The sequence below is a fragment of the Lissotriton vulgaris genome, chromosome 2_1 (assembly GCF_964263255.1).
Source record: "Lissotriton vulgaris chromosome 2_1, aLisVul1.2, whole genome shotgun sequence".
Classification (NCBI taxonomy): domain Eukaryota; kingdom Metazoa; phylum Chordata; class Amphibia; order Caudata; family Salamandridae; genus Lissotriton; species Lissotriton vulgaris.
In genome coordinates this window covers 1,833,201,837-1,833,215,312 of record NC_141687.1, presented here as the reverse complement: position 1 = coordinate 1,833,215,312, position 13,476 = coordinate 1,833,201,837, and the positions used below count along the sequence as shown (strand labels likewise).

At 43.6% G+C, this 13,476-nt stretch overlaps 1 protein-coding gene across 4 annotated transcripts in view; it reads right to left on the bottom strand.

Moving 5' to 3' along the window:
• The window catches only part of ITGA11 (integrin subunit alpha 11), a 592,938-nt gene that overhangs the window by 285,552 nt on the left and 293,910 nt on the right, over window positions 1-13,476 (bottom strand). For all 4 annotated transcript variants that reach the window (XM_086957973.1, XM_086957974.1, XM_086957976.1 and 1 more), the window contains 2 exons: window positions 13,348-13,418; window positions 4,292-4,436 (listed from right to left, as the gene is read on the bottom strand). In XM_086957973.1, coding sequence (XP_086814099.1) covers window positions 4,292-4,436; window positions 13,348-13,418 — 216 coding nt within the window. The remainder of the gene's footprint in view (window positions 1-4,291; window positions 4,437-13,347; window positions 13,419-13,476) is intronic.

Sequence of the window (13,476 nt, the reverse complement as noted above, 5' to 3'; positions counted from 1 at the left end):
GTGGTTGTGTGTGTGTGTGTGTGGTTGTGTGTGTGTGGTTGTGTGTGTGGTTGTGCGTGTGGTTGTGCATTTGGTTGTGTGTGCTTGTGTGTGTGTGTGGTTGTGTGTGTGGTTATGTGTGTGTGGTTGTGTGTGTGCTGTTGTTTGTGTGTGGTTGTGTGTGTTTGGTTGTGTGTGTGGTTGTGTGTGTGTGGTTGTGTGTGTGTGCGGTTGTGTGTGTGTGGTTGTGCGTGTGGTTGTGCATGTGGTTGTGCATGTGTTTGTACGTGTGGTTGTGTGTGTGGTTGTGTGTGTGTGGTTGTGTGTGTGGTTTTGTGTGTGGGGTTGTGGGTGTGTTTGTGGGTGTGTGTGGTTGTGTGTATGTGGTTGTGTGTGTGGTTGTGGTTGTATGTGTGGTTGTGTGTGTGTGTGTGGTTGTGTGTGTGTGGTTGTGTGTGTGTGGTTGCGTGTGGTTGTGTGTGTGTGGTTGTGTGTGTGTGGTTGTGTGTGTGGCTGTGTGTGTGTGGTTGTGTGTGTGGTTGTGTGTGTGTTGTGTGTGTGGTTGATTGTGGTTGTGTGTGTGTGGTTGTGAGTGTGGTTGTGTGTGTGTGTGGTTGTGTGTGCGTGGTTGTGTGTGTGTTGTGTGTGTGGTTGTTTGTGGTTGTGTGTGTGGTTGTGTGTGTGGTTGTGTGTGTGTGGTTATGTGTGTGTGTGGTTGTGTGTGGGGTTGTGTGTGTGGTTGTGGGTGGGTGTGATTGTGTGGGTGTGGTGGTGTGTGGGTGTGGTTTTGTGTGTGGTTGTATGTGTGGTTGTGTGTGTGGTTGTGTGTGTTGTGCTTGTGTGTGGTTGTGTGTGCGTGTGTGGTTGTGTGTGTGGTTGTGTGCTTGTGGTTGTGTGTGAGTGGTTGTGTGTGTGTGGTTGTTTGTATGGGTGTGGTTGTGGATGTGGTTGTGTGTGGTTGTGGTTGTGTGTGTGGTTGTGTGTGTGGTTGTGTGTGTGGTTGTGTGTGTGTGTAGTTGTGTGTGTGTGTGGTTGTGTGTGTGTGCGGTTGCTTGTGTGGTTGTGTGTGTGTGGTTGTGTGTGTGGTTATGTGTGGTTGTGGGTGTGTGTGGTTGTGTGTGTGTGGCTAGGTGTGGGTGTGGTTGTGTGTGTGGTTGTATGTGTGTGGTTGTGTGTGTGTGTGTGTAGGTGTGGTTGTGTGTGTGTGTGGTTGTGTGTATGTATGGTTGTGTGTGTGTGGTTGTGTCTGTGATTGTGTATGTGGTTATGTGTGTGGTTGTGTATGTGGTTGTGTGTGGTTGTGAGTGTGTGGTTGTGTGTGTGGTTGTGTGTGTGTGGTTGTGTGTGTGTGGTTGTGGTTGTGTGTGTGTGGTTGTGTGTGTGTGCTTGTGTGTGTGTGGTTGTGTGTGTGTGTGTATGGTTGTATGTGTGTGGTTGTGTGTGTGTGTGGTTGCATGTGTGTGGTTGTGTGTGTGGTTGTCTTTGTGGTTGTCTCTGTGTTGTGTGTGTGGTTGTGTGTGTGGTTGTCTGTGTGGTTGTGTGTGTGTGTTTGTGTGGTTTTGTGTGTGTGGTTGTGTGTGTGGTTGTGGGTGTGTGTGTGGTTGTGTGGGTGTGGTGGTGTGTGGGTGTTGTTGTGTTTGTGTAGTTGTGTGTGTGTGGGTGTGTTTAGTTGTGTGGGTGTGTTTAGTTGTGTGTGTGGTTGTCTGTGTGTTGTGTGTGTGGTTGTGTGTGTGGTTGTCTGTGTAGTTGTGTGTGTGTGTGTGTGTGGTTGTGTGTGTGGTTGTGTGTGTGGTTGTGTGTGTTGTGGTTGTGTGTGTTGTGCTTGTGTGTGGTTGTGTGTGCGGTTGTGTGCTTGTGGTTGTGTGTGTGGTTGTGTGTATGGGTGTGGTTGTGTGTGTGGGTGTGGTTGTGTGTGGTTGTGGGTGGGTGTGGCTGTGTGTGTGGTTGTGTGTGTGTTGTTGTGTTTATGGTTGTGTGTGTGGTTGTGTGTGTGGTTGTGTGTAGTTGTGTGTGTGGTTGTGTGTGTGTGGTTGTGTGTGTATGGTTGTGTGTGTGTGTATGGTTGTGTGTGTGTCGTTGTGTGTGTGTGTGTGGTTGTGGGTGGGTGTGGCTGTGGGTGGTTGTGGTGGTGTGGGTGTGGTTTTGGGTGTGGTTGTGTGTGGGTGTGGTTGTGTGTGTGTGTGTGTGGCTGCGGTTGTGGTGTGGTTGTGTGTGTGGTCATGTGTGTGGTTGTGTGTGGTTGTGTGTGAGGTTGTGTGTGTGGTTGTGTGTGCTTGTGGTTGTGTGTGTGGTTGGGTGTGGTTGTGTGTGTGTGTGTGTGGTTGTGTGTGTGTGTGGTTGTGTGTGTGTGGTTGTGTGCATGTGGTTGTGTGTGTGTGGTTGTGGTTGTGTGTGGTTGTGTGTATGTGTGGTTGTGTGAGTGTGTGGTTGTGTGTGGGGGTATGTGTGGTTGTGTGTGTGAGGTTGTGTATGTGGTTGTGTGGTTGTTTGTGTGTGTGTGGCTATGGGTGTGGTTGTCTGTGTGTGGTTGTGTGTGGTTGTGTGTGTGTGGTTGTATGGTTGTGTGTGTGTGGTTGTGTATGTATGTGGTTGTATGTGTAGTTGTGTGTGGTTGTGTGTGTGTAGGTGTGGTTGTGTGTGTGTGTGTGTGTGTAGTTGTGTGTGTGGTTGTGTGTGGTTGTGTGTGTGGTTGTGCATGTGTGTGTGTGTATGGTTGTGGTTGTGTGTGTGGTTGTGATTGTGTGTGTGACAGTAATACTAAAAGCATCTCAAAATAAAAGAACACAAACATCGTGTTTGTGGAAAGAGAAAGCACATTGTAAGTCAAACGGGCGCAGCAAAGCATTAACACAACAACATGTTCTTTGATATTTGATTTTGATGTTCTTTGAGCGAGAATATCAAAGGGGCGCCACAAAAATGATCGCGAGCGAAAGTGAAATTGATTGCGGGCAGCGCCTCTGCTTCTAAGTGCCTGCCCGCGCACCTGCACTGCAAGCTGTAGCCAGCGGCAGCATTTTTTGAAGCCCTTCTTACTTAAGGTCTGGCCAGACCAACTCAAGCGCTGGGAGGTCTGGTTTCTCATTGCGAGTGGTCGTGTATGCTCGCGACCGCTGGCGATGAGAAAATACCAGTCCCCGTTGTGAAAGCTGCCGCTCGAGGAAAAATCTCCTCGAGCGGCAGAAAACTACAGCTCGCACTGTGCAAGATGCCGTTTTCAATGATTGCACAGTGCCGGATGCTTTGCCGCACTGTGCAATCATTGAAAACGGCATCTTGCACAGTGCGAACATGCTACTACGCAGTTCGCATAGTGATACGCATAGCTAGTGTAGTGCGAAGTGCACTTTGCGTAGCTTTGCGAAGCGCTACTTCGCAAACTACGCCCAGCCCTAGATATAATGTACCTTCCAAGTCTCCCTGTGCCACCCTGTTTGGAACTAATGCCTCCTCCACTGCCCTTTCACACAATTACATACACGGTAAGCACTTCCCCTTTTTTATAGGAACTTCCGACCCTGGACCTCTTCCTACTTTCTTGCACTTGCAGGTCATGTGACCAATCAGCTGATGGCTTCTTCCTACTGACTTAGAAATCATTTCTTAGCCTGTGCCTACCAGTTCTCAAGTGAGCAAGTGCACACCTGGACCAGAGCTTCCCTTTCCTTAACCTAAAAGTGTCCTGTGAGGCCTACTTGACATTTTTCTGTTTCTTCAACCTATCATTTCTTTGAAAGGACTCCAGTCTGTTTTCTTCACGCAGACGTACAGGTCATTTCCTCACCTTGTGCCTGCCTGCACGAGCACCAGTATGCCAACAACGACAACAGGTACAACAAAGGTGGTAGCAACGCAAGATACCTGGAAGCAGTGCAAGCTTTACAGGCAACAGTGGTGGGAGTTGTCCCACACACATAGCAGTCCCAGTGAAGCCAGCCGCAGTGCAAGCTCCACTTAGAACAGTCACACCATGCTCTTAGAAGTGGGCACTCCCTGTGGGTGAGGAGTCACAATATGAACTTTTTAACATTGACCTGTACTATATCATCCAGGTGAGTAGATGTGCAGTTAGAAAATACAATCTATAGTTCTCCGTGCATGCTTACCTGGACAATATATCAGTAGAGATATGTGCAAATTAATATTATTAACCTCAATACCGTGACATTCAACCCCTGCATGGAATTAAAGTGCTGCTTGCCCCCTTAGAAAGTTGTGCAGAACTCTTTGCAGCCAATGGAAGACTATGACATGCCATAGTCTTGGTTTTGAAAGTCCAGCCTTACTATGGCTGCCATTATGATCTGCTTACCAAGGTAGGCTCCATGATTCTTCAGTTCTTCTGGGAACTCCCTGAGGTAAGATTCCCTCTTTGGAACAATTTTTCCACTGCTGGTCTCTTTGAGGACAGCCCCAGTCCAGTCATAGGCACCAACAGCTCCCAGTAAAATTCCATCCTGTGTGAGGAACAGCAAAAAATAACACACATAAGACTGTTCAACAGATGACGTAAATCAAGGTATTACCACAAGTCGAGGAGAATGTCTTCCATTGTTAATTGGCGAAGAGTGTTAACTCAGAGCTACTGTTAAAGAAACCACTTACGTATCAGTGATACCACAAAACAAATCCATGGTCTACTAGTGCTGCGGCAAAACAAACTCTTTGTCCATCTTTTATACTGCAAAAATACCTGGTACACACATTGTACATAACACCTCCAGACCCATTATTTATGTAATTTCTAGCTTTATATTGCACTCGTCACCATGAGGTATGGAAACACTTTACATAACAGTGACATGAAGGTCAAGCCACAAATAAGGACCAGAGGGACAAATTTCGAACACAACTGTTTTATTCCCCATCCTCAAGATTGTTTACATGGCTCGTAACGCCTTGACGCTAATTGGTATTTAAGCAATTTATAAATTTATTTTCCTTACAATAAAAACAAAAGAATTATTGAAATCAAGAGAGGGGAAGGAAGGAGCAGACAGCTATAGATCAGGAAAATAATAGGCAGCTGAGAAAGGGTGAGTGGATATTTGTAAGAGGGCAGTCAGACAGGAAGAAGGGGTAGTGTGGGGTAGTATCCCGAAGAAGAGGCGAGGGGGGAAGTTAAATGAGGGAGTAAATCTAGGGGCGGGAAATGGGGGAGGAACTCAGGGGAGAGAGCAGAAAGAAGAGGAGATGGCACAGAAGAAAGGTAACAAGGGGTGGGCAGGATGGGGAGGAGACAGTGAGGGGCAGGTTGTGAAACCTTAGGGTGGTAAGACACCTGAACGCATGTAGCAAAATGGCAGCAGCACAAGGTTGTATTGACCTGTTGTTAGAAACTGGGTTCCTGATTGACTGTGGAGTTAACCCTGGTCAAGCAGTAACCACAATCCTAGTCAGGGTAATGCACCAGTTATCCTCAAATTAACCTGTGCTCACCCTCGGGTAGCTTGGCACAGAGCAGTCAGGCTTAAAGTATTTGAGCAACACTTCACACAGTATAAACAGTGAAAACACCACACAAAAAGATCCAACACCAGGTTTAGAAAACATAGAGTATATTTCAATAAATAAAACAAGACCAAAACGACAAAAATCCAATCAGGCAAACTAGAGATATTGAATTTCAAAGTTTTAGGTTAAAATAGCACCAAAAACTACAAAGCACCAACAAAGGATATCTGGTCACACTGGACTGGGGCAGAGTCACAAGTTCAGGCCAACCACATTGGAGCATGGGACAGCTACAGAGACCAGGTTAGACCCCCTGAACAAAGTACCTTAAATTCTGGTTGTGGACTGTTGCATAGATCCGAGAAAAGAAGAGTTGCGCAGTCAAATCGATACATCGATCTGAGATGTAGGAGGATGTGATGCAACATACTGTGTTTAGCCGTCGGAGATCCCATCGATAGGGCTTGCAATGGGAAGTCTGAGTATCGAGGATTCAGCGCACAGCCAAGGCAATGAGTCGGTTCTGAAGAGTTGTGAGGCTGCGATGCGTAGGCCGGCGATGTGCTGCCATTGATGAGCGATGCAAGAACCTGGGTTGGAGATGCGCCACGTCTTCGGTGATGTGCTAGTTCCAAAGATTAGAAGGTGATGCAGACCTTCTGCTCCAGGCCCAATCCACGCAACAGCAGCGATGCATTGGTTCTGCTCGAGGATGCGGCGCTCACCAGAGGAGATGCGTCGGTTTGGCTAGACCATGTGCGCTCAGCAGAGAAAATGCATTGGTTCTGCTGGTAAGCACCTTGGGCCCACTTCCAAGGGTCCAGGACTGGGGTGGCACTACTTGGCAAGGTATACTCACAGATGGCAGAGTCCAGTTGCAATTACAAGGCTGTTGGAAGCCTTTTATGTCCCTGAGGCTTCAGATCAGGAGACCAGCCAACTAGCCCTTGAAGTCACTTTGGGTTCTGGGTTCAAGAGATGTAGTTCCGGTCCTTCTCACCCAGGCAAGAGGGTATCAGGGAGCAGTTTAGCACAGCAAGGCAGGAATCCAGCAGAGTAGAAGTCCAGCAGAGTGGCAGTCCTTTCCTTAGCACAGCAGTCCTTCTTTCTGGCAGGACATCCATAGTTTCAAAAGTGTACTGAAGTGGTGGTGTCAGAGGTCCAGTACTTATACTCAGTGGTGCCTTTGAAAAGGGGGAGACTTCAAAGAGAGGCTTATGAAGTGCACAGATGTCCTCCCTTCCTGCCCTGGCTCCAGACTCGTATTAGCCAATGTTACCACGTTTAGGGAAAGACCATAAGCACTTTAGCACTGATACGCACTGGTAAAGTGCACAGAATCTTAAGGCCATCAAAAACAGGAGGTCTGAGGGCAAAATGTTAGGGAAAACCACGCCAAGGATGCCAAGTCCAACACCTGTAATAAATGAAGATGGAAGCAATGCACACATATACATCAACAAAAAAAATTAGACCTATTGAGTAAGGTACAGTTTGAAAAGGTTTGTCTTTTGTTTTTGGTGCCAAGACAGCAGATTCAGTTTGGTCCTCCGATACACAGTGAGTGCATTCCATAAAGAGGATGAGGCTCTTGGGAAGCACAGATGTGAAACATGAGATGTTTTGAAGATAGGAGACTTCAGAAGGAGCTTGTTTTTGCTTGTATGACCGCTTATGCCAACTGACAGCTTGAGAAGATTGATGAGGTAGGGTGGAGAGTTGCTGTTGAATGTTATTCTAGCTTCAACAGGGAACCTTTGCAACTCTATGAAGATTGGAGTAATATGATCAAATTTATTGGCTGATCATATAAGTACGGCAGTGGAAGCCCGTAAGGGCAGGATTGCCGATGTCCAGTCATGACAGAATCAAGGCGTGAGCTGCTGGTTTTAAAAGTGAAGGTGACAAGACTGGCTGGATTTTGTTCAAGGTGCAGAGGTAAAAGTATGCAAATTTTTGATTTTGTTTATGTGGGGGGTCAAAGATAAGGAGTCCAATGAGTTCCCTGGGTAAGAAACAGTTCAATTGATTCATTTTAACTCTTTTTGCTTCGCCTGTGCCTCCTCAGTACTGACCCGGGGTCCTTCAGTGTTACCAGAGTACAGCACCACGGTTCATTACCACTACCGGCGGTGCTGTATCAGTGGCACAGTTGTGCTGTATCAGTGTTAAATTGAACAAACCCAGGGGCTGTCAGTGCTACCTGAGAAATGTCCTATGCGTTTGTTAGTAATAACACAAAAGCATTCCATATCCCACCAGTTCGACCAGAGAACAGACCCATGGGGTTGTCAGTGGTAGCACAATAGCACTCAATAGCCCATCAGTGCCACAAGACAACAGGCCGGTGGAGCATCTGTACTACTACCAAACAGGGTAATTGCACATCAGGGTTGTCTATGAAAGGCCCACAGTTTTTCCAGCACTGTTTCAAAACAGGTCCATGATCTGTTAGTGAAGCTTCAGAAAAGGCCACTGGTCTATCAGTGTTAACTTAAAACGGGTGCATCTTCCGTCAAACAGACAGACAGAAGTGACAGAACGACAAGCAATAAGATGAATGCAGGTGCAGAATGAAAGGTTATTAACTTCAACACAACCCATCTTCTTTTCCTTTTATAATGCTTAACTATTACCTTTCATGATAAGTCTTAAAGGAACTCAGACATTGTTTACTAATATTGCACAGAAGACTTCCAGTTGCTCAGCTGCTATGAATTTTTGATTAATTGATTCCTGACCTAGAAAGATGTGGTGCGTCCAAGGCATTGCAACATGGTTTCGCAACATCTTGCGAGGTATTTCCGTCATTAACTGAATGAGTTTAAACGCTCGACCAATCCTGAAGCTCCTTTATAAAAAGATTTCAAGATTAGCATTTAAAAGTCAGCACGCAGCAGAGGGAGCAGGGATATGCCAAACCGGGAGCTTAAACGCTCCAAGGAAAATAGCAGAAGTTGTGGCTTGTGCAAAGCTGGCAAGGCATGAAGGATGGACGTGTGCCCAGAAGACACAGAGAGAGAGCAGCCATCAAGTAAATCGTGCCAAGGCTGGAGTGCGAAGGAACACAGAGAGAACAGGAAACTCGCAAGATGCCGGCCTCGGTCTACGGAGGACAGCGCATGTCTGTGGGTGGGTCAGCCTAACCTTCAAGCCCTGGGCAGCTCTGTCGCGGTGTTATTTTCATCGAATGGGGAATTATGTCAATTCAGTCCGGGGACCTACGGACATTAGTATTAGCAGACCTTTCTACTGTTCCCTCACTTGTTTTTTATCTTTCTCATTTTTTACTTCATTACCTAATTAAGTTTGACTTCCAGAGAAAGGAAAGGTAGGAAGGACCTCAGAAATGAAAGCTTATTTACTGATGTTTGCCTATTAACACAGAAAAAGGAGTGTATGAAGTTGTAAAGTTTTTCCTCCACAAACTTTCTAAAGTTTTGTTACAATCTTTGCAAGCTTCACAGCCTTTGCAAAGGTTAAATGGTGAGGAAAAATGCATCAAATAAATGTATGAGGGAAAATCTTCGAGTGCCAAGTTTTGCAAAGTTACTAAAGGTTTGCAACATCATGAGATGGAAGCAATGTCAACTTTACAGGTGCAATGTATTTTTTTAGACAGCAAAGACCTACCTGAAACTAAATATCTCTTTTTCAGAGTCCTCATTTTATGAACTTACTTTTCAAGTTATATTGATCCCTATAAACATAGTAATTAATCAGACAGTAACTTTGTTAATTCAAATGAGCTGCCGTAAAAGGCAAATCTGCTTTCTCCCTAGTGCTGTGTTCTTCATATAGGAAGCCTTTAGTCCAGTCAAGTGGAAAAACAACAACATAGGTTCCCTTCTAAAACAATAGAATGGCAAAGGTTTAATATATGATGTGTTAACTTATCAAGAATTTCTGATTGTTCAGCCTAGATTATAGGATGTCTAGATATAAACTTTACATTGTAAAGTCAAGGGTCATCGTATTCCTTTACTCAGTAAGAGGGTCTATTAGTTTCTTGATAGTTCTATAAACTTTGGCACGTTATCTTGTCGAAATTCTAGTCACTGTTAATATGAGAATTAACTATACCTGGCTGAATGGATCGATTCTATTGCAACTTTATTGTTATGTATTTCTTTATTTCAAGTATTATATGCAAAATAAAATGTTAGATTACAAAATTAACCTGGAGTTACAGAACGCCATGGATCTTCTTAAAAAGTGTTAACTTGTTCGATCCCTGAAGATAAAATGTTTTTGGACTCTCTTGCACGGAAGCTTTTATTATTGGTTGTCAGTTTTTTAAAACTTTTTAAAAAAAAATTAGCTACTGATGAATAATTTTTTTAAAAACAAATGAACTAACTGTCATTTTGAATGACATGATATTCTCTATGGGCTGGTAACCGGTAAGCCCCAGAAGCTCATACAGTGAAGAATTTGCTATAAGAGTAGGAGGTATCCCATTTAAGCTCAAATGGCTCAATTATGAACTCCTTTTGTAATACATTTCCTAATGTATAAACAAATATCTAAATATTTTAAGTGTTGGCTAACAACCTATTTTCTAATAACTCTAGAACATCTGCTAGAAATAATATAGGCGGTTCAGAATTCTAGGCGCTGCGCCTAGTTCTTTAAGTCGCAAATGGATTCTTTATTTAACACCCATGCACAATTCATTAAATTTCGAGTGAACAGTTGGGTACAAAGTATAAAACCTCGTATTAGATAAATTTATATTCATTATTGCACAAGATGCTGCCTGCCTTATGAACCAGGATTATTTAACATCATTACAGAATTTAAAAAAAATTGTGAATCATCTAATAAGGGCTTCTAGTGCAAAAAGGAGTCACATTTTGTTGACGTTGCATCTAATTGCAGTAAACTAGACAGTGACTTACTGAAGTATTTGATAGTATTTATTTCAGAAATAACTGGAGTAGAAGACACCATGAAGTAGACATTATATTAATAACGAACTGCAATGAAATTATTTAGGAAAAAATAATATTTTGTGCTTTATGCAACAACTAGATTGTTTATCTTTCATAAATGATGAAACTGATCTTTTGATTTCGAGGGGTAATGAGAAGCAATATTAAGACTCTGTACCATTGGTTATGTAGATTAGCAGAAGAAAATGATTAGCTAAATTAAACCAGAGGGTTCACTTTTCAAATTGTGATCTCTTAGAGTCTAAGAAAGGTAACGCAACAGTAGTGTGGGCTGTATGGGCTACACCAGCAAATAAGTCCTCAAAATCTGATATAGCACAAAGATTCACAGATAGATGACTGGCAAATAAGTCCTCAAAATCTGATATAGCACAAAGATTCACAGATAGACGACTGGCAAGAAGACTGGTGATATTTGCTTGGAGACATTACCTTCTTTACCCTACAGGGAATCCCAGAGATTATATATTAATCAAGAAGGATTTTTTTCTGATAAGATTCATCTGCATCTATTTATCATTAAAGAATCACTCCATTCTTGGAAATTCTTATCTCAACTGAAGAATCGAGGCTTTAATTTGGGTGATCGATAGCACGCTACGGGGGATTCACATTACGAAATATAACTATTCTCCATCGGAAGGCCTGCTCCATAAGTATTGATGCCACATCATATTTCATCCCTGATGAAGTCCTTTTATGGATGAAACGCTTTGGCTGGGCTGATGCATGTATTCATTCTTCTAATTGTGAAAATAAAAGCAACATAACTGAATACAAGAACTATCAAGACTCCTGTCTACATATGTTTAATTAATTCCATGATTTACAAGATTATATTGTACTTGACATTTGAATTGCTTTAGATATTAGTGTGCTCCTTGATACTATATTTGCTATTAGAGTCTAAGAGGTCAATTGTCTGGTCCCTATATACCTCGAAATGGTGGTGGATCTGCACCCAGATGAATTAGTGTGATCCTGGCATCTTTTGGATATATTGGTAGGATCCTCACCCACAAGTGCTACCAGTGGGATGCTTAATCATCAGATCCTCACCCACTACATCTAATATGAGTGGGTAGATGCAGTTTGTAAGCAGAGCTCTTTTGCCAAGGGATTACAAGTGCAACTTAAAATCGCGTTCGGGGTCCTGAATCCTTTTAACTATCAAGGCCCTTCGGTGAAGATAAAAACAGTGGGATATTTAGTAGGTATGATGACCCCTAACATCAATAGGTCGACATGTTACCCAGGAGCTAGACTGACCTTGCAGACTTGCTGGCCTAGATTGACTCAAAGGTATCTGTGTGACTAGGTTGTTGAGAACCTGCAGAGAAGAATTCTAAAACTGTGAGAGTGATAGCCTTTGTCGTCCCTGACCTGCCTAATAACATCTGCCACTTTCCAGACGAGACACAGAGAGGCATTACCTCTTGACTATGATCCTTAGCTAGTATCCCTTTGCCTTCAGCTGGTGCCCTTCATTTAAGAGCCATTGAAGTTCTCGCTCGCCTTGCAGTTAAAGAAGCAGTATCATTTGAAGCCACGGGTAAACCTTAAGTAAATCAAAGTTACAAAATGGGAGTCTGTGGGTCCACTTGCTGACACCTGATTCTATAGGTGTAGCTGCCAATTAAAACTCTTGACCATGACTGACCACTTTCAATATGCACCCCTTGAGGTTTGGTGTCCTCCAGATGCTAGAGAAGAGAAATAGGGGTAGCAAGTATACACTTTATTTGATATTTACCCTTTGTATGCCCTCTGGCTTCCTTTTTGTTTGTTTTTATATTTCCCCTCATTGATCAAACATATCCACAGCCCTCTTCTACACATTCTTGCCAATAACCCCATATAGTACCACGTACGATCTCCACTCTGTGTGATATGAGTATCTCAGCTGCCGACACGCCCCTGTTCACCCTAGTGTTGAACTTCTACATTTATTCCATTTATACCTCAATAAGGACCTGCTGCTCTCCATTAAAAAATCTTCCCTCAATTAGCATTTTGAAGTTGTCTGTTAAAATTAATTTCTTCCAGAGACTTTAACCTCCTCTGCTGCAATCCTTGCTACCTATTAACATTCAATTTTCAGCCAAACAACATTCGACCTTGCAGTAAGTCTTTTATGCTTCGCGCCATCTCCTTCTGAGCTCTACCACTTCCTCGTCCATAACCATCTCAAGTTCAGAGGTCATTTAGGGTTCTAGAATGTATCATTCCAAAAACAGACATAGTCATAGGAAGCTAAGGAGATATCACGTAAGTGCTCAGAGGGCTCATGTTATGTTACAGTTCACATGGAGCAACACAGGACTCGTGAAGTTATACATGGGTTCCCCACAGAAGTCATTTAGGGGGATGTAGTGGTGAAGTGAAATGGCTCAGTAGGCTTGTGGGTTGGCAAAAGTCAAATGAGGTATCAGAAATATTGTGAAGTAACAGATTGTGAGTTTCTTCCGTGGTCCTTTTCGCAAAACAAAGTCAGGTGAAGTGTCAGATGTGTGAGGTAACAGGTCATAATGTGACATAGAAGGCATGCGAGGCAACACATTGTATGATGATACAGAGATGACACAAGGTGACACTGTTGTTGGAGGCGAGAGAGAAAATGTGATGTGACACATGGTTTACGAGGGGCATGTGAGGTGAAATATTACGTGAGGTAACAGAGTAGTCGTGTCACTTGACCAAAATGTAATCTGGGGACATCCAGGCCTTGCCAGAGGTTATACATTGGCCAAATGGGTATAACAGTGCTCATGCCTAATTATATACAATTATAGTCATGTTAAGCAACACAAAGGTAAAGTAGGGTGACATGCTGGTCATGCTGACTTCTAAATACCCAGCACAAATAGGTACATTGCCAATAAAACATAGAAGATTTATTCTTTGCTCGTTCTATATTGAAGCTGAGAAGATTTCTGGCGACGCACAGCCTTTCCCTTACCTCTACAACATGTGATGAAAATCCAGCCTGAGACATCTCCAGGCCAAAGGAGGTTTCATTCTTGTTGGTTCCTGAAATATAATAAGGGGAGGAACAGTAAATCACCTGGAGTTCTCTTCCAGTCCCAGA